The sequence below is a fragment of the Strongylocentrotus purpuratus genome, unplaced genomic scaffold (genome assembly GCF_000002235.5).
Source record: "Strongylocentrotus purpuratus isolate Spur 01 unplaced genomic scaffold, Spur_5.0 spur5_scaffold_2, whole genome shotgun sequence".
Lineage (NCBI taxonomy): Eukaryota > Metazoa > Echinodermata > Echinoidea > Camarodonta > Strongylocentrotidae > Strongylocentrotus > Strongylocentrotus purpuratus.
Window position 1 is genome coordinate 35555743 of NW_022145605.1, and position 22131 is coordinate 35577873.

Consider the following 22131-nt stretch of genomic DNA (forward strand, 5'->3'; position numbering starts at 1 on the left):
GTACACATACCAATTAATAATAATAATTAAAAAAAAATAATAATAATCTTTTAAAGTCCACTCCAAATTTTATTTAGTTAAACCGAAAATGGATATTTGTTTTGCCCAATCGATTGTGAGCCCAGCAGCCACTGAGCAGCGTCAGAAGGAAGTTGCTCTATCCCTTATTGTTGAACGCCAAACAAGGTAGCAGCAATTAACTCCCGTCTTTTAACGTCTTTTGGTATGACGCGGCTGGGGTTCGAACCCACGACCTCCCGGTTGTGAGGCGGATGCTCTACTAAGGGGCAGAGAGTCCTTGTGTAATTTTATATTGAGGTGTATCTGTCAGAACTCCAAACAGGGAAGGGGGTTCTAATAACCAAGAGCTTAAACATACTAGGGGGGAAAGGCAGTTGTAGATATTTTGTTGTAAATTAGTATAAATTAGGTCTAAGTTTTATGAGAAGCTCCTTATATGTCAGGACTATACCTTGCAGGACTGAAGCCTCATTTGCAAAACGGTAAACCTCTTTCCAAAACTGCTGCAGCAAAATATGCTTTCTGTTTCTTTATCGTACAACACACAAATAAGTGAGTACATGCACGCCTAAGGGCCTTTGCCCGTAGCTTGTTTTTTTAACCAAAATTCACAATTTACAAACGTGTATATTTCTTATACTTAACTGCATCATACTTAACTGGTTCCTGTACAAAGAAGCCTTCAGAGTCGCAAGTATTTAATCTATAGCTATTTTATTATACCGTGTTTTGTTTAAAGGTCTACATTAATGTATTCAAGACTAGTAGGTGTTAGACATAGATTAGATATCATTGATATCATTTGTTGCAAGCAAAAATGAGAGAATCTAATAAATTTCTCCTATGTTATGAATGTACTGCAATAGAAGGAAACGTAGGTGTATGCTATATGGTTGGTGCAGGCTGTACATAGAACGTATTATCATCTATGATCTTGTTATGAGAGGAGGTAACATGACTACCATCTACAAATTTGTCCCGGAAAAAAACCCCAAGATATTATGAACAAAATATGAGCCGTATAATAATATGATTCCTTGCTTTTCATACAGTAGAAGTAATATGCTTTCAAATGATACATTGATCCATATTTATCCAATTTAATCCATAAACGCTTCACTAAGCAACATTGTTTGATTATAGCATGTCAAAATATTTGGATAAAACAGTGAACATGATTGAAAAACAGTCGTATCATACACCGAATGAGAATATTGTGTTTATGTGCTTCTTTTGTGAACGAGGGAAACATTGTCGATAGTGGGGATTAAAAAAGGCATATTTTGTACTTAAATGGTTGTGCAATTCTTATCAACAAGGGTTTAGCATTTTTCCAGAACTGCAATATTAAGCAGATGTTTGGGTGATATTTCCGTAAAATTCAAGGTAAAGGGGACCTTATATTTTGATAATGAGGAAAGGTATGGTCCAATGGGCACATGATGCAGAAAATAAACCATCAAAATATTTTCCTTTCAGGATGGGAACGATTTTCAGTCGGTATAGGCACAATTTTTTATTGCTCGAGGGATATTTGTTGACTTGGGGAAATTCTGATGTTCTACGCCCCTGTCATCCTGGAAATGGGTATTATTGTAGTAACTCTATTTAAATGCACATTATGTAATGGAAGTTTTGCATAATCTTCTTTTGAAGCTTACATTTTCCTAACGCCATGTTCGTATGTGAGCTGTGTTCACTGTGTCGCCAAAATCTGGCACAAATCGATTTTGACCTACCATTTCTAAAACAATGTTACTCAGTGGAGCATGTATAGATTAATGCTATCATATAGCTCATTTGAAAACATATTACTGTTGTACAGCTCATAGTTTTATCACAATTATTGTTTGTTTTCAGGTTTTGTTTTTTTCTGGAACGCACTGTATAGATTATATATTTTTGATTTGTTTTGTTTCTTGATGATGAGGTTATAAGTCGGTGATGTTGTCAGATCATTCGAAATTCAATAATTTCTGCTTGACGTCTTGTAAAATGTAGGAAAATTTGATTTTGATTTTTTTTTTTTTTACTTCATTGGATTAAAACAGGTACCACATATTTATTTGCAGCTGGAATTTGTGTGACCCAGGAGCACAAAATATTCAGTCTAAAGTCTCCATGGTGTCCATTTTTGAATGCTTAACATTTAAGTTTCGTTAAATTACAAGGTTATTGGAAAACTACTTTCTGACTGGTTTACAATGTGAGCTGGTATCTTTAGTCTTGATATGTATCACTGGCTTCCCATACTGTCCTACTACATGTATAGCAACGTTTTAGAATGTTTAGAGTTTGTTGCAACACATTTAAAATGTTGTAATTGAGGTAGTGGCATGCAACTATATGTTACTAGGAAATTTAAAGAGGAAAATTATAAGGGGAATTCATTTAATTGGCAACACATGGCACAAAATCCAGATCGACTGTTGTGACCTGCATAGAAATGTGTAATTATTAAACTTTCCATCATAATTTAATTTAAAAAAAAGCTTCAATGAAAGAAATATTTTACTTGCAAAGTTGAAGAAGAAAAGCTGTTCATTTTGGAGAGAATAGCAGTAGAACACTTAAAAAATGTCTTAAAATAAATTAAGAGTATTGCATGTGTCTTAATTGTGTTCCTCTAGAGAGTTTGGAGATAATACTGGTAGTGGTTTGTTAAGAGGGTGATGCTATCATTGACAGATATCGTCTGTTCACGGCCAGAAGGGCGTGCTCTCTGTGTTCATGTACATGTATACAGGTTAAAGTGGAAATCTCACCCCGAGGAACAAATTAAATTATTTTAAGAGATTTATTGTTTTCTTGCCCTTTAATCTACAACATTGCCCATGAAAGTGTATGCAGCCAGATATTCTTAATCATAGCACAGTGTACAGTTTTTCAGCATGACATGGGCACCCCCCTTTTCTTGATAACAGGACGTACCATGCGGAGTGATGATTCTCCCTCATTGAAAAGCAAAGGTTTTGTTATTTAATTAAAAAGTCTTTCCACCTGAAGCTTGGTGCATTTTATGTGTGCTAGTTCACCTGGTACGTCACATTATCAAGAAAATGGCTTCGTCCATGTCATGCCAAAAAGCATAACCTCATGTCAAGAATATCTGCAGGTATATACCTTTTGTACATTTTCGTAAGGAATATTGTGCATTGATAGGCAGGAATACCTGCATTTCTTCAATAGGTTAAGGTTTCCTTTAATGCCCTTCTGTCTCTAAACAGATGATACTGGTGCATGAGTGTTCAAAGAGGTCTGCACATGTATGCAGGAGTCAGATCTTTACATTGCAAACTATGTTGTCTACTTGTCATGTGTTCAAGCCTGTACATTCCACTTTTAAACTCTTGTGATTTTCTTTAGGCTCATTGCATTAATAGATGTCATAAGTCATACAGAACAACTAGAAGAGAGAAGGCAAAGTCAGGAACTCTCACGTTAATAAATTATTTTATTTTGTGAGAGGTGCAGAGAGTCCTGCAAGTTTCATGCTGCATAGGCATTAATTGAACCACAATGGACACAACACTCGGTTTTTGTAATTTGACAAAGTTTCGTACTGCGAACTTGCCGCCTTTAACCAAGCGTGAGAGTTTCATATTGCGCAAATATCTGTTTTTACAGTGTGTTCTTTGTGCTGTTATTAAATGGTCAAAACAGAAAAATATGTCCATGAGTTACTTTCAAGTAGAAACCACTGCTTATATATTAACTACTTTATGTAGTCAAACTATAAAGAGCCTTGTTTTTTTTTGTGGCAAGAAATCTATACTTTGAGAAAGTGCTTGATTGAGTACCACATTATTGATAAAGTCATTCATTTGAAAAAATATTTATTCAATCATTCTGGGTAAATTTTAATTATTCATATACTGTAGATAACGTGTGATTTAAACTGTATGTGGTATAAAAGGTCTTGTATAAATGTAGTAAATAGATCTTTTGAAATTGGATGTAATATATACTTTCTCATGCATCTTTATCTTTCTTCAATGTCAATTCTCAAATTATGTTGAATATAATTCATGAAAGACTAAGTGAATGTAAATATGTAACTATATATAAAATATTCTAGATATGACTCGTTGCTATCGAATTTCTCAAGTGGGTGCAACAAATACAAATTCTGATTAATAATAGGATTTTAAAAATACCTTTAGATGATGAATAAGTATAATTTGTGTGAATGCTTTGGTATTATTGATATTATTAATCAGTACATTTTAGATTGAAATGCATAAGAGGAGTTTAGAAACAGAGGTCAGAGTGCAGTATTCATTCAATTTTTCAGAGCTTTGAGAATATATTAGGAGTAAACACATATTCTGTTATGGAATGTATCAAATTACCAAATTGTAAAAAAAAATTGAATATCACAACCTTGTCTTTTCTTATATTAGGAAGAGCTTTATATAGATCTTCAACATGAACCATCGGAAGACAATTACATTGCTTTCAAGGCAACAACAAAAAGTTTATCCTGGATATATTTTCAAAGTTTAATGTTACTGGACAATATTATTCTAGATGAACATTTAGTTTTGCTTTCAATAGTGGGCATATTAAATACTACAAGTACATGTATGTCATGAAAATATCACAACTTCTGTTGGTTGAGTTTTAAAAACTAGAGAGTGCCTCTAAATCTGCTCCTTTTGGGCAAGAAAGCATTTGCAAATAGTCTACAAGGAGGGTTAGGCCTATTTGGTTCTGTTAAATAGTGAGGATGGTATATTGACATGTTATGTTCCATTATATTATTTCCAGTAATATGTCAATATGAGCAACATATTAGATTTGTATTGAGACCTAGGTGGTGGAAAGGGTTTGGTACCCAATTCTGTGATTATGTATTTGTTTGCTATTTACTCTTTACATTAGTGTCCATATGAACATGGATTCTAAACATTTCAAGTCGTTTGTTGGTAATCGTTATGAAATTAGTGCCTTATTCTAAAATTATTTTGAGTCCTTCTGTGTAACATGTTCTGTAAACATGACAAACTTTTCTTTTGAAAATGAGCTAATATGCTTTGTATAAAGCTGTGAAGATATCCAGCATTGTTCAAAAAGTTTATGTGGTAGCTTAGCGATAATGAAGTGGTTTCCAAAAGAAGCATCCGGAACACAAAATTAATAATTGTTGAAAATTCTTTTCTTATTGTATTGAGGTAGAGCCATGTAATTAGGACACTGAGCTGATAATTCTCTCTACTACCTTGATGGCACTGGAGATTACCAAATAAATGTCATAGAGACATGTCAAACTTGTCATCCACAGATCTCATGAACTATTAGGCATTTGTGCTAGAGAGCAGGAAATGCATTAATACAACTGTTGCAACAACTGTAGAGTAAGAAATTGGTTATTTAGGACGAACAACAGTGTTGTGTATGAAGAAAACAAATATTGCCTTTTACAAGTTCTTTCTGTGAATTTATTCTGATAATGGAATATTAACTTTACAAAATGGATAAAAGTGCAAGAGAGAGATTGTTTAAGCTAATAAAATAATACACATACAACAAATGTATGGAAATCAAATTCACTGGAAAACACAACTCACATGTGCATATTGTATGTTTGGAACCAGAAGGGCATCAACTCACTGTTTTATGCAGAGTTAATACCTTTCTAGCTCCACACATAGATGACATGTGTTTTGCTTGTGTTTGGGGCATTGGCTTGCCTAGTTTCCTAGATATACTCTGCTATTTTTATATCACACTTTTTCTTCCTAAATAATTTGGTATTTACTATTTATTTGCAATCTTGAACTGTTTTCATTAATTACCAGAGCTTGATATTACTGTTTAAATCCTTCATTCTAAGATGGGCATATCTAGTTATGGCTCAATCTTTTTGCCCAGTTTTGATGTTTCAGACATTTCAAGAAGTCCATCAAACTGCTCAATCTCAACTAAATTGTCTTTGTGAATCATTCGAAGCAAACATGTGCCAATATATATAAATATCTTTTTCTGTAGCAATAATGATTAAACCATATTACTTTAGATTTATTTTACAATTATGAATTTTATTTTGTTTGAGATCACTATCATTTATATCTGTCACATGATTACCGTAACTTTTTCATTTTCTCGTCATTTATATTTTGATCTTCATTAAACAATTGATATTCTGGTAAAATTCCTTACTTTACTGACATGATTTCAATTACCGGGTATATAGCTAAATCTAACTTGATTGTAATTTTTCATATTAATGATTATTGTTTAATCCATTATTTGGGGCTCATAGAGCAATGGCAATCCTATTCACTACATCAAACGGATTCTGTTTGAACTATGTTTATCTCTTTCCTTAATTCCTCTTAAAAAAAAGAAGCTGTTATTAAAATATATCTATATATATATATTCAATCTGGAATATGACTCATTTGGCTTTTATACGTTTATTTTTACAATTTTTTGTCAAATATTATGTGTGATTGGTTGGAACGTGTATTTAGCCGGAATGTAATAAGCTTGCATATTAATTTCAGATGTATGTAACGTATATTATGTGTGAGCACTTTGGTTTTGAGTTCCATCTTTCTTACATCTTGGACATGGTATTTTGCCACACTTCTCTATACCCAGGTGTAAATGGGTACTCCCTTTGATCATAGGCGCCGGAAGTGGGGGGCAGGGGGGGGGGGGCAGTTGAATTAAATCACATATACAATTCCATTCAAAGAAAAGGAAAGTTCACAGGAATTAAATTTCATAAACATTGTGCATGCCACCTATACGGTATTTATCAATGGAGGTCTTTATAATAGCGATACGCGCATATCGTGGACATATTGTGCGAGAATGGGAAAGCGTGTCTGTTTTTTTTTGTTATAGGGGTGAGAAGACATGAGCCCCTGAACGCTGGCATACTGATGGGGGGGGGTGTATTTCTTATTCGATACCAGTGATTTACAAATGTTGCTGTTATGACATGATTTTCCGGTATTTTTTCTCCATTTTTAGGTAAGTCGTACCCTTTTTTATGCGTTTCTTGGAAAATAAGAAATTCCCAAATTAATTACAGTCGGGCCAAAAATACGCTTATTTAGAAGCCTTAATGTCATGGTCTTCAGAGTGGCTGGTCTCAAGGCCCCCCCCCTCACTTTTTGAAAAAGTATGATAAAGAGAAAAAGAAAGAAAGGCCCCCCCCCCCCTCACTTTTTGAAAAAGTATGATAAAGAGAAAAAGAAATAAAGACGGAGAAAAAAAATAAGTGACCTGCCAATGTCACAAATAAGGTATAAAAAATGCTCATCTGACCGTAATTTAATACCTCAAACCCTTGAGCTTCCGGGGCTTTTGCCCCCCTGGACCCCACCAAGGGCCCTAAGGCGGGCCCTAAGGCGGGCCCCTGAATACTCATCTGACCCTAATTATTAAATGCCTAAAACCCTGAGCATCCAGGGGCTCTGCCGCCTGGACCCCACCAAGGTCCCTAAGGCGGGCCCCTGGATGCTCATCTGACCGTAATTAAATACCTAAAACCCCTGAGCTTCCGGGGCTCTGCCCCCTGGACCCCACCAAGGACCCCACCAAGGGCCCTAAGGCGGGCCCCTGAATACTGCATCTGACCCTTATTAAATACCTAAAACCCCTGAGCATCCGGGGGCTCTGCCCCCTGGACCCCACCAAGGTTCCTAAGGCAGGCCCCTGGATGCTCATCTGACCATATAATTAAATACCTAAGACCCCTGAGCTTCCGGGGCTCTGCCCCCTGGACCCCACCGAGGGCCCTAAGGCTGCCCCTGGATGCTGATCCGACCGTAGTTAAATATTAAAAACTCCGAGCTTCTCGGGGCTCTCCCCTCCCTGGAATACGTCAATGGCCTTAAAGAGGGCCCCTGGATGCCCCTCTAACCGTAAGTAAATGCGAAAAACAAAGCTGAGCTACCGGGGGCTTAGCCCCTCGACCCCCTACCGAGGCTCATGTCCTGGACCCCACGCCAATTTACGCTCTACCTGATCGTTAATACTCGTCTGCGCCCCCCCCCCCCTTCCGAACGTTTTTTTTAATTACGTTACTGCCCCTGGAAGGTGCAGCCCCCTCATGTTTGCCGTTCATTTAGCTGGACGTTAATCTAATCGCCATAGTAGCAGCCATTGTTCGAGTTTCAACGTTCAAATGACTTTAAAATTTAAAGACAGAAGAAAGATAGAAATGATTTTTTTTTTTTTTAAACCCATTTTATCACGGGTAAAAAAAAATATCACCATGATAAACATGAGATGAGATACAAAAAAATACCATATTTAAGCACCTTACTTCTTGTTATGTTTTATTTTAATTTCTGTTTTGAATTTATTGTTTTATTTGATTTATTTTTAATTCTTTCGATAAATCGAAGCGGATCGAAACGAGTCTACCGATTTCGATTGTTTATTTTTCTAATTTCATGATCCAACACACATTTCCAGATGGAGATCACCGCCGAAATTTTGGAAAAGAAGCTTCGTGATGAATTTCAGGCGTCTCATGTGGTAAGAGATGAACTGATTCGGAAAGAAATGAAATCGTATTTTATTTTGTAAGGCCAGTTTAGAAGTGCGATTGACTCGAGAAGAGTGTACTGTAGTCCCAGATGCTGACTTATGTGTTAGTTAGATATGATACGTTTTTACCTAACTCGCACACGTGCGCACGTAGACCGAATTTTCCGTCTCTTTTGTTCGTTCGTTAAGCCTCTATGAGAGACACCACACCACAATATCCTCGTTTAGTTGCTGAAAAGGCTTTTGACGAGTACCAGCATAGACGTAGACGTAGAAGTCTTTAGAGAGCCGACCCCACCCAAATAAGAGGCTTAACGAACGAAAGAGACGGAAAATTCGGTCTAGTGCACACATAGCTGTGTATTATAAAAAACTGTTCTATTGTCTCTCAACACACAAAAAATCGGTACTTTAGTTAGTGACAATTTATGACTGTAGTCTAGCCTACCTAAATATTTTTTTAACTTACCGATGTTAAAAATAAATAATTTTTTTTTTTGTTACAAATTCAAATCGTGAGTCTACTGTCAAACTTGCAGATCAGCCACATCGTATTAATTGTTATTACGATAGCTTGCTCATTTAGATCCTAAATTACCCACGCCCATTCATATCTAGATGTTTAGACTAGATCTATATATCGAAATATGTTGCTTGCAACAGGTGAAACATTAATTTAATCATTCCGTTTTATTCCCATTGTCCACTTCAAAAGGATTACAAAGATTTGACTACTTTTATTATTGATATCAGGATCAGTATTGAAATTGATGAATTAATTAACACCAATTTGCCATTAATAAAAATTACAACAATAATGCCATGAACTGAAAAAAATCTGAAATAATATAGGTCTAAAGCTATCAATTGCTAGTTGATGGTCTGCTGTGGTGTGCCTTAGTGATTTTGGGATACATTTGATTGCAAGGCTCATGAATCTATCTGTTTCCTTTCAGGAAGTAATAGATGAAACTACTGGAGGTTGTGGCCAGAAGTTCTCCACAGTCATTGTCTCAGAGAAATTTGAAGGAAAGCCTCTGCTACAGAGACACAGGTGAGACATAGTAAAGTTGCCCTAATGAAGAATTCAAATTCATGGAGCACCGAAGTAGTTCCCTCCCATTGAAATTGTATTTAGGAGGAAATTATTTGGAGCTTTATGAATTGACCTTTGAGCATGCCAATGTTACATTTATCTCTCTCAATGTGCTTTGAGGCGAGATTTGTAAATAGCGCCCTCTCAAAGATGGAATGCATAATCGGTCATCATACACATGCAAAAGCGAGCAACTCTGTGAACTTGTGAACTTTTGCTTGTTTTTACCAGAATTTGATGTTTTTCTATTAGAGGTGAGATGTCTTGTGAAGTATAGGAGTTTTTTAGTCTACTTGATCATGACCTGGATGTAATTTGGTGGCATGTAAGCAAATCTTGTGTCATTTATTTGTTGGATCTGATACCTGCTTCTGTGAGTGATTTTTCAACCTAGCCCCATCTATACGTTTTGGAGTAGACTTGATCTTCGTTCAAGCCAAAGCTGACTTGGACCCTTGGTCATCGACCCTTGGTCATCATTGAATTGAGTGGTTACTTTACTAATTCTATGGTGCCTTTGTGAAATAACTCCATTCATCTTGGATTAGATTTTGGTACCTTTTGATCATTCACCTTGGACTGCTACTTGGAACCGCCTTCAAGCACAATGCCTGAAACACGCTCTGACAGTATACTAAAGAGCCAAGTTAAGGAGGTATTGATGGATGATGAGGTTTTATCAACAATCAAAAGAACGATTTGTCAAGCTCTAGATGTCAAATTCCAAAATCTAATTGTCAGGCTTGACAAACAGGATGGTATCATCTTGGATCTCCAAAGCAAAATGGAAATCATTGAACATGATTTAAAGCACCTACAGAAGCAGCGGCAGACATGTGAGGATAAAAATGTGAAGTTACAACATCAGTTAAATGCGCAAGAACAATATTCTCGAAGAAATTGCGTACGCCTGTTTGGGGTGCCAGAGCAAGAAAAGGAAAACACAGACGAGTTGGTCTGCGATATTGCTAGGAATCATCTTGGAGTAAATATCAGAGAGGATGACATTGACAGGAGTCATAGAGTGCGTCGACGGGTAGAACCGACAGGAGGATCGGCACGTAAACCGCGTGCTATCATCGTTAAACTCACTTCCTACAGACTTCGGAAACTGTTGCTGCAAAACAAGAAAAAACTCAAAGTAAACAAAACTGGGTACAGCATCTTCGAAGACCTAACAGCTGCAAACAGATCTATTCTGTGGGAGGCCCAAAAAGCTAGCTGGAAACCTGAAAGCAAGATAGAGTCGGCATGGTCAATGGATGGACGCATACTTGTATCCATCAAAACTGGGGACAATAAAACAATGAAGAAGCGGATTTTTTCCGTGAAAGACATTGAAAACATATGAAAACTGATGAAATGATGAAGAACATTTTATTCTACCTGCATGAAGTTAAATTACAAGTCTTTCTTGAAGTTACCTATTTGATATCTTGAAAAAAAGACATGTCATCAATATTTTCCAAAATTTTATGTAAGTCTAATTTTTTTCTATTTTGAATTACATCCTAGGTTAATGACCTATTCCTCTCACTTTGAGTTAATTGTATTTCTTTTTTCATTATATTTTTGTGTTAACTTGCTATATCTGCTATTTTGTAATTTGTATATCTTATCTTGGTATGCGTGAATGTGTGCATGAAGTGTGATTGTGTGCTATTGAAACTGTATGGATATATCTCAGCATGTATTTCCTTTCAATCAAGTAAATGATATAGAGTTTAAATGTATGTTTTCTGAAGTGCAATATGATATTACTAATAATGATATGAACTTTGATATGTTTTCGACAAGGCTTGATACAGATGAAAATGGGTCGCTTAATGATATTGATCCAGATGATAATTTTTTCACATCTAATAATCCCATTAAGTACTGGCTACCTGTTGATTTTAATGTGAACCAAGATTTAATTAATAACTATAAACAAAAATTTAGCATTCTCCACTTTAATTCTAGAAGTTTGAATAAAAATTTTGACGCTAGTGATCAGTTTATTAGTCAACTTAACTTAAAATTTTCTATATATGGTTTTAGTGAAACCTGGATTCACGATAACACAATGTTATTATTTAATAGGGATGGTTACACATTTTATCATAATGACAGACGAGGTAGGAGAGGTGGAGGGGTTGCACTCCTGGTTAATGAATTATTTGATGCTAAATTTCGAGATGATATTTATTTACCTGAAACTCTCTGGCCCGTATTCTGAAGTCGTGTCTAACTTAGCCACGTCTAAAGTTAAACAACTGTTTAGTTAGACACGACTTAGATAGGACTTAGACGCGAGGTCGTGTCTAAGTCCTGTTTAACTAAATTTCGTATTCTGAAGTCGTGTCTAAGTCTCGTCTAACTAAACAACTGTTTAAGTCCTGTCTAAGTGGTGTTTAACTAAACAACTGTTTAAGTTCTGCGCAAGTCGTGTTTAACTCTTAGTCACGACTTCTGGGCATGCCCAGTAGGCGTTAATTCTGACGAAAGACCCAATGCGCATGCGTGCGCGCACCGGATAAATAAATTAACGCGCACAGCTAGCTGTGCGCGTGCTGGTACCATGGTGATGTGATCGTGACGTAATGACTAGACTGCATGTACTTTGTGTACGTACGTACGTAGTACACGTACTGTACACTGAGATTGACAAACACACTACTCATCGGTGCCTCAGTGCTCGGAAGAACCACAAAAGAGACTTCTCCAACAGAATGGTTAGTTTATTATAGATTATGGAATTTCCAAGATGTCACCAGTAGATAAGAATAGTTAATATTATCGAGAAAAAAAATTAGGCTACACGAGAAAAAATCCTGCAAAACGTATTTAAAATTTTGGAGAATGCACGTACCATCGTTCTCCCCCGCAAGTTCGGGGTCAGCAAGTACAGTGTACCGTCGACGTTGAAAAGCAGCAGAATCGCGCCCTTAAACAGGACTTAAACAACCCCTCGCAGTTGTCTAAAGTTAAACAGGACTTAGACAGGACTTCGTGTTTAACTTTATTTAAACACGACTTCAGAATACCAAAAAAGTTAGACACGACTTCGTGTCTAAAGTTAGACGGGACTTAGACAAGACTTAGACAACTGTTTAGTTAAACAGGAGTTAGACACGACTTCAGAATACCGGCCTCTGTGTATATCTTTTTATTGAAATCATATTGGATAATTGTAAAAACATAATTGTTGGTATAATTTACAGAGACCTTAATAAACCCATTTGTGATTTCAATGAGAATATGAATGCTTGTCTTGAAAAAATATCTTTAGAAAATAAATCAGTATATATAATGGGAGATTATAACATTGATCTACTTAAATATAATTCGCTTCAATGCATTGATGATTTTGTAAATATTATGTATAACAACTCATTTCGCCCATTAATTGACAAACCTACAAGAATTTGTAAGAAGTCTGTCACTTTGATCGATAATATCTTGACAAATGTAGTCACTAAAGACATTCACTCTGGTATTTTCTATAGTGATATAACGGACCATCTACCTATTTTCCAAATAACCAACCTCTCTATTAGTCCTTGTCATAGACCATCGTCATTTTTCCACATAAGGAAAACGGATCCTTTAAGTTTAAGTTCATTTCAGAGAGATTTATCTGTTTTAGAATGGAATGAAGTATTTTTTTCTTGTGATGTAGATGAGGCCTATAATTCATTTTTAAACATATTTAAAACTGTGTATGATCATAACTTTGTTGTTCGTAAAGTGAAGAAAAGAAAACTGCCACGAAAACCTTGGATAACCCCTTCACTGTTAAAAAAGATTAATAAAAAGTATAGATTATATAAAACATTTTGTAAGAAAAGAAACGACAGCAAAGAATGTAAATATAAAAAATTTAGAAATAAATTAAACTCAATCCTACAGTCTGTAAGAAAAAAATATTTTTGTGATTTATTACAGAAGAATAGGAATAATATGTCTAAAACTTGGGAAGTTATTAATGATTTATTAGGAAAGAGAAGAAAATGCCAATTTCCTAATTATTTTCTTAAAGATAAGGACAAGTTAACTGATCGTCAATTGATTGTAAATGAATTTAATTCTTATTTTTCTAGTATTGCTACAAAACTAAAATCTCAACATATTCAGAAACCGAAATGCAATTTTAGTTCATTGTTACGAGATCCTTGTAGCAAATCAATATTTTTTCATCCTACCAATGTAACAGAAGTTTTGAATATTGTCAAATTGCTCAATTCAACCAAGAGCACAGATTTTGAAGGAATAAGTCAGTTCATTATAAAACATGTTATACATTTCATTGTCAAACCTATTGTTTTTATATGTAATCTTTCCTTCTTGTCAGGAAAAGTTCCCAAGAATTTTAAAGTAGGAAAAATCATACCCATATTTAAAAAAGGTGATCCCCACATATTCTCTAACTATCGACCAATAACATTACTCCCCTGTTTTTCTAATATACTGGAGAAATTAATTTATAATAGGCTCTTTAATCATATTAATAAAAATAATCTTCTGACTGTTTCTCAATATGGTTTTAGAAAAAACTCATCATGTGGACATGCTCTAATTGACCTTCATGATTACATACTCAATAAATTAGATAATAAATTGCATACATTAGGCTTCTTTCTTGATTTGTCGAAAGCTTTCGATGTTATTAACCATGATATTCTCCTCACTAAATTAAAACATTTTGGTATACGCAGTATTGCCTGGGAATGGTTCAGGGACTATTTAAGTGATCGTATTCAATTCACATCATACAACAGCTTTATTTCTGACAGAGAGAGGATCCAGTATGGAGTCCCACAGGGCTCCATGCTGGGTCCTCTCCTATTTTTAATTTACATAAATGACCTTAGTTCTGCTTCATCTTTTTTTCATTTTGTCTTATTTGCTGACGACACAAACCTGATTGCATCTCATAATGATTTTGATAAATTAATGTCAGAAGTAAATAAAGAATTAGAAAAGGTTGTTGAATGGTTTAATGCTAATGAATTGATTATAAATTATGACAAAACAAGTGTACTTTATTTTCATAATAAAACTAATCCTTGCAATATTAATGATGTACAAATATTTATAAACAATATAAATTTAAACGTGTCCTCTTCTGTTAAATTTCTTGGTATCCTTTTGGATGATACTTTATCTTTTCAGGATCATCGATTGTATATAACTAACAAAATATCTAAAAACATTGGTGTTCTTTGTAAATTACGTGTATTTCTGCCTGAAAAAGTATTGTTTATGTTGTATAATTGTTTAATTTTGCCTTACTTACATTACTGTAATATCACCTGGGCCGGTGTGGGAACAACTAAACTAGAACCTCTCCATAAACTTCAAAAGAAAGCTTTAAGAATTTGTACAAACTCCCATTATCAAGCTCATTCACGTCCCCTGTTTTTTCGCTTAAGAACACTCAATATTTATGATATACATAAAATTCAAAGTGCTATTATGATGTATAATGTTTATAATAATTATGTACCTAAAAGAGTTTGTCAAATGTTTATCCTTAATAAATCTGTTCATTCGTATAATACTCGTTCCTGTATCAAATATCATTATCCAAAGGTCTCTACCCAGTTAATGCTTTACTCTTTTAGACATAATGGTCCCCGGATTTGGAATGATTTAACTGATAAGCTAACATTATGCACAACTATATCATCCTTTAAAGTTCTATTGAAGAGACAGTTGGTCTCTTCTTATTTCCCTTAACTCTTTCTTTTTCTTGCAATGTACCATGCATGTGTGTGCGTGTGTGTGTGTGTGTGTGTGTGTATCTATAATGTGTAGTATATTATTTATATATTGTTATTATTGTCGTAACGTATACAACCATGTAATCTCGTTATTTATTATTTATGTCAGGGGACTATTTTACTTACAAGTTTTTCAAACTTCCTTTTTAGTCTCCAATTTCTTAATTCCAATATTATAAGATTATGATTGTTTCATGTTACTTTTGTATATATATTATGTTATGGTTTTATGATTGAAATAAATGAACTGAACTGAACTGAACTGAACTGAATAGATGACATCTGGTTAAATAATTTCTAAAGCCAAATTAAAATGGATTCCTAGTTTGTCTCTAAAATCTATAGAAAGTTTCTGCTGCAATTAAAGACACAGGTGAGGTATATAGCGCCCTCTAAAATATTAAATGCATTATAGGGGTGAGTGGATGGCATCTGATGCAATGATGGCCAAGACCAAGTCAAATCAATTCGTAGTTTCCCGTCCCCTTCAGGTTTTTTCCACTTCCCCTCCTTATTGTTATTCTATTGGATTTAAATAAAGTAGAATCAGAGGAAATCTAAATAGGCCCCCATTATGCAGAAATCATTGATATATCATGCAGTATCGGCTTCTTACCAGTCTCTACAGAGTGCATGAACAAATTATTTTTATTTACGCGGCTTGTGTTGAAATTGACCCCATATCATGTACATGCAGGAAAAAAGAACAAACAAACATAATAATAAAATAGAACCTGAGCTTGTTCTCCTCATTTCCCCCAAAATCCAGATGAAAAAGTTGGAATAGATTTGAATTGTCCTTATAGGCTATACTCATGTCGATAGATAACTATAGTAGAGCATAGAGAAGAACATCAAAATAATGAGCTCCAGACAGAATACTTGTAGAGCTCTCTGAAGAGCTCTCCGAAGTCCGAACGCTGCTGAGATGTGTGAGATCACAGTATGGACACAATGTGCACAAGCAGACGATGTCCCATGACATCTCACACATTTTCAGTGCCTGGGTTTTCATCTTCTCTTGAGTTCTTTCTCTTACTTCACTACCGTCAGGCTATTGCCTCACTCTAAACCCCGCACATGGTTTTATTTTGATGAAAAATGCAGCGATACAAAAATAAAGGAATCTGTCGCTTGTAAACAAAATAAGACGCCATTGAATATTCAGCTGCACACACCGCGGTATGTCACATTTATATACACTAAACTCATTATAATTTGACAAATAAAAGCTTTGCAATTATGTTCATTCTTCATGGGATGTCGTCTGCTTGGGCAGTAATGGTTCATATAGTGATGTCATTCAAACATCGTTATTTTTCAGGCGAATCTCTCATATATCCCAGCTGCTATGCAGGTGGTTGTATTTGTATTTTTATAAATCACCCAATATGTAGTTGACCTAAAACTTGTACGATGGCCATCTGTTAGCTTACCAGTTTCTAGTGATACATTAGTTGACATATTTGGGATTTTCTTTGAATTTCACCTTTAAGTGTATTAAACATGGTTTAAATTGACACCACTCTCTCCCTCTTTCTCTGTACCCTTTGCTCTCTCACTTTCTCACTGTGCTGTAATACACCTCCAAGCAGGTTAGTGAATTCATGTTTAGCAGAGGAACTGAAGACCATCCATGCCTTCTCCATGAAGACACTCACACAAGCGGACTGGACCAAGAGACAACAGCAGCAAGCCAGCTGAGGATATCCCTCGAGGACTGAGTGCTCTCATGTGCACATGTGATTCCGTCCTGGATTCTTCTGAACGCTATAGATACTGGTGAAAATAAATCCTGGAAGCATTTAGTGATTTAGCTCTGGAAAGTTCAAAAAGAACCTTGGAGAACAAAGAAATGAGCTCTAGTAAATAATAAAACAACAACAAATATATGATCCATGCGTGTGACATATGTGATATATGTCACCCCCTAAATACAATGTATTTTGCTATTAACCATTTAATTATTTTTGTGATACTGGAAAGAATCATGAGTCATAGCTCATATCTAGCGATTTTGAGTTTGGGATGAAATAATTGGATACAATTAATGTTTTACGGGGACACATTGCACCAAATTGCCCAAATACATAAATAGGGTCAATTGTCAGTGCAACTTACTAAATTACCGAGAGTTCTTGGAGACATTTTTTTTTTACACTGCTGGATACAAGCCCTGAAAGGGGGCTGAAGTTGGGCTCCCTTTAAGAATATAGAAACGCTGCTCTCCAAGTAGTCTCTTTAATTTGCCTTTTCGACAGGATTGTGGAGGAGGGAGAGGGCAAAAATAATTATTGAAATAATATTCTGGATGAGATACAGAAATTTTGTAATACATAGGTGCTGAGGGTGAGTTTGGCTATAAGGCTCTTAATGGATACGCCCCTTGTATGCCTCCAAATCTTCCCTGAATTTCCTGGGAAATATTTTCATTGACATTTGAAAAGTGCCACGGAGGAAAATATAAATCATAGTTAATGGTTGCTGGATATGAAGTTAATCTTATACTCATTGGGGAGGGACCAGTCTCTTGTATGTATCTGAGGATAAACCCCAAGGTTCCTCCTTCCATGGTGAGCTAGAATTGTCCCCGTTGGTATCACTTCATATTGACTTGGTGTGAGCATGATATTTGGTCATTTCCGGGGGTTGTTTGAGAACATTGAGAAATGGATTTGAAGAAAAAAAGTTTTTTATTTTATTTTGGATTTGAAAAAAATTGTATTTTTTTTTAAAAGAGCAAGATATTTCACAAAAAAAGATCATATTTTCTCTATGTATTCAAACAAGTTTATTTGTATCCTGCACAACATTTTTGTGAAAATAAGGTACTCTACCTGGTATGCCCCAAATAGGGTTCTATTTAAAGCCTATTTTCTACCCGTTTCCGTCAAATAGGGGTCATATATAGTGGAAAATGTTTTTGTTTGACTGTATGCGTAATAGGGGTCCAATATCCTCGAATATGCAGTAAAACCACTGAGGAATCGTCAGGGCATTATTTACATTGTGTACAAGGAAATACTCACTTTCTTCATGTCTTTGTCTGGAAGCATCTTGAGTATAGGTTCCTTGAATGCACATGATATCTTTTCTAGTCTTTTTACATTTCCTGAAAAACTATGTGATGTATATAAAATATGAAACCATATGACTATTGACTTGTGTTTGCCTGACCGGTATACACATGAACTTTAACATATTTGTTGAATAATCTAGGGCATTTCCTGAAGGGACAAAGTCTTCAGAAATATTTTTGGAATTTAATCCACAATCATTAAAAAAACACCTACCGGTATACATACATGTATTTGTTTGGAAAAAACATCTCAAGTTCATGTACTGGGAGTTTAAATAGTATATTTTCCAGTCTTTTCCATTTCCTGAATAACTGTGTGGTCTGTACTCAATATGGAACCATAACATTATGTAGAGTACAGCTGATTTGTGAAAGGGCAATTCCACATGGGATATCTTTGTAGAATCTAACCCATGATCAAGGTTCCCTTCTTTTCCCACTTCCCAACAAATAATGCATTCATTTTGTGAGCAGAACATTATTTTACCTTAACTGTATTGGTTGAAGCTGTGGAAATTTGTTAGGATGTTTGTTTGCAAGTTGAAACACAAAATAAGTCAAATTCTTATTTTCTTTTGGATTTCTGTGGGCAAAAAAATATGTGTTTCACATTGCCTTACGATAGTAAGTGTATCCCCGAGACTGATTATGCAAATCATTAGAATATAAACACTAATCTGTACTAAACAAAACAGTGTAGCAAAAATTGAAATGGATTGAAAATATGAAATGAGCTCTTTAGGATTTGCAAAGCAAAATTTTCATTTTTTATCGAAATGCAAAATGAGTACTATATTCACACAAATATGTGGGGAAGTATTGTAATGACAGCATTTTTGCTTTCAATGTCAATATTGACACATCTCGAAAAGGAGTCTGAGAACATTATTTTAACGGTGTGAACTTGTGAAGTACCTGTGTATTAAGAAAGCTGAGGTACCCGCTGTTCTTCTTCTTGAGCATGTGTTGCGTGAATATACATTTTTGTTACACCTGTTGTGCAATTCATTCATTATTAATGTACCTTACAAACATCACAATGTACTAATCACCTAAAAGTAAATTTTGTATGCAGCTAGAATTGACTTACTATAACAAAAATAAAATAGACATTATATGGGTTAAGAGGTATGAAGAAAAGAAAGGATAACATAAAAATCTGACATATATGGAACCCATGTTGAGTTCCGTGCACACCCTATTCTATTGCAAGCATGTACAGGTGTGTCAACTAGTCTAATCACCTTTCGTCTTGGTGTTCATTGAGAGTCCATTTGAACTTGCAATATTTCTTGTAGATTCTATATTTGAAGCTCGTACTGTATTTTAATTATAATCATGACGTGAAAACCCTAACATACAGAACAAAGTAGACTAGCACAAAGTATTTTCTGGTGATTGATTCACTTGAACATCAAGATGTATGGTATGTACAAGGTTGGGTGTATATTGGTAGGTTTTCGAAAATCTTTGACTGGAAACCAATATGTAGGAAATGAGCAACTCGGTATTATTAATTCATGATTACTACACTAAACCATCTTTGTATTCCATTAATTGGCAACAAATCACTGTTTTTGCAGGCCATCCCCAATTTCAATGTAGAATTTTGTATTTTCTTCTGCTTCATGTTGTAATATCATGTGTAGAGTAATTGGATCAAGAGCCCTATAAAATAATTTTGGAAAAAAAGCACTATCAATTTTGTGCTTGCAATTAAACAGTGCATTCGTGTAATGTGTGTTTAAGAGAATTTCATATTGAAATTTGTAGTGAATGAAATGTTATCAAACATTTGCGTAGATCTAGATTAGTTGAGTAACAAACCATATCAATGATACTTTGTAATATAGTGGTGTTAATTTACATTCAGTATTTTGTTTCCAGAAATATGTAGACAGTGTTCATAAAAATGCATTTTACTGCACACAAAATAGGCTGCATCATGAATTGCATGCGGAAAATTGTAGAGCAGGTCTGATTTGAATTACTTGAATATTTTTATTTTTTTGATCAGATAACTTTTGGCAAGTAATGAGGCTCTAGAAATATTTTTTGATGTTTGATTAGACATTGAAGGGAATAAGTTCAATTCAATTTCAATTTATTTATTCAACCATAAAAAATACACATACAATAATAATTCATGAAAATATAAAAACATGGGGTTAGGAGCCCCTGAAGAAGTTTGAAAACAAATTTGTGATTGGGGCACCAACCATGACACATATCGAGAAAATTAACAAGTTGAAAAGATAAGCAGAATAATCAAATTGCTTGACATGCAGTAGCATTCACTATTAGGGAGTTTGGTAGCACCATGTGGTAGCCTTACTGAAAAGAATATTGATGTATGCTATTGTCGAAAGGGAGGGAAAGGAAATAGATGATAATGGATTTTAAACAAATGATTAAAAACTAACACAAGCCTATTTTGTTTTTTGTTTGTTTTGGTGTTTGTACAAGAGAAATGAGCTGACATGGAAAGAGGAAAGAAATGGGAAAGAATGAGTGATCAAGATTGAGAGGGTTGTGAGCAGAATCCACAATAACATGTGTCTTTAAAGTGAGAATCAGAAGGCTTTATAAGTTCTTAGGAGTTCTAGAGGGTCTCTTACTGAGGTAGGCGTAGAAGTATGAATCTGTACCAGAGTTGTTACCATTTTTTTGTAATGGACAGCTTGGAGGTATAGTGATCTATTCACTTGACTCTCGATCCAAGGGTTTAGGGTTCGAATCAATGACTGGCACTAACAGCCCTTTGGCAATATGTTAATCCAGGTTTGCCACTCTTCACCCAGGTGTTAATTGGTAACTGGCAATTGTTGGGGGTAATGGAGGAATAACAGCATTCTACTGATGTGGCTACCCTGGGTAAATAAAATCTGATTATCAATAGGCCTATTATTATTATTATAATACCTTAATCCCCCCAATTTTAGAATTGTGGAGGATATGAATATTAGAAGATTTGTTTCAGCCAAGATGGAAGAGGACGTCCGTGTCTGTTTCATCCACTGAAAAAAATAGTTGAAAGGCTCCACCCACTGGTGTACTGCTGGGGGGGGGGGGGGGGAAACTTTTTTTTCTTCCTTCAAATTCGATACCAGTGATTTACAAAAGTTGCTGAAATTACATGATTTTCCGAGTTTTTTTCTCACCGTTATCGTCAATATCCGCATCCCCCCCCCCCTCTTGAAAAAAAATTGCCCATTATGCCACCTGCCCCCAAAATAGTTTTTGCTTATTACGCCTCTGGCTACACCAAATCCAAATAGTATCCAAAAAAAGTATTATTATCAGGTAATTTCTAAAATTTCAATTTCCTTGTCTCTCCTCAAATGTCAAGAGTGAATTTTCCAATCGTGTGGAATATAGATTGATAGTCATTAAACATTCAACGATGCAATGTTGTTTTCTTTTTTTGATTAGAATTCTGAAAATGTGCTTTGTTTAAAGGAGCTACACAAAGAAAATTCACTAACAACTCATAATTAGAACAAATTACATATGGATGGAAAGATTTTCTCTTGAAAAACACGAACAATTTGCTGAGAAATCATATAGATATCATGGAAAGGCGTAAAATGCAATTTTTGAAGACCCTCCTTAGACCCCCGAACGCCCCTGAACGTAAGTCAAACATACAAGCGTAGCGA

At 35.1% G+C, this 22131-nt stretch overlaps 1 protein-coding gene across 1 annotated transcript; it reads left to right on the top strand.

Annotated features, from left to right (window-relative positions):
- The first annotated feature begins 8372 nt into the window (after positions 1-8372).
- Positions 8373-20904, top strand: LOC754498 (bolA-like protein 2). Its single transcript, XM_001185918.4, has 3 exons — positions 8373-8520; positions 9489-9586; positions 16989-20904. Exons 1-3 carry the CDS (start codon positions 8458-8460, stop codon positions 17095-17097), a joined length of 270 nt encoding a protein of 89 aa, XP_001185918.1. The 5' UTR covers positions 8373-8457; the 3' UTR covers positions 17098-20904.
- The last annotated feature ends 1227 nt before the right edge of the window (positions 20905-22131 follow it).

Bases quoted from the DNA above. Each gene is read 5' to 3' on its own strand.
- LOC754498 (XM_001185918.4), top strand. From the start codon at position 8,458: ATGGAGATCACCGCCGAAATTTTGGAAAAGAAGCTTCGTGATGAATTT. The intron at 8,521-9,488 runs GTAAGAGATGAA...GTTTCCTTTCAG, and splicing joins AATTTCAGGCGTCTCATGTG to GAAGTAATAGATGAAACTAC. The intron at 9,587-16,988 runs GTGAGACATAGT...ACCTCCAAGCAG, and splicing joins CCTCTGCTACAGAGACACAG to GTTAGTGAATTCATGTTTAG.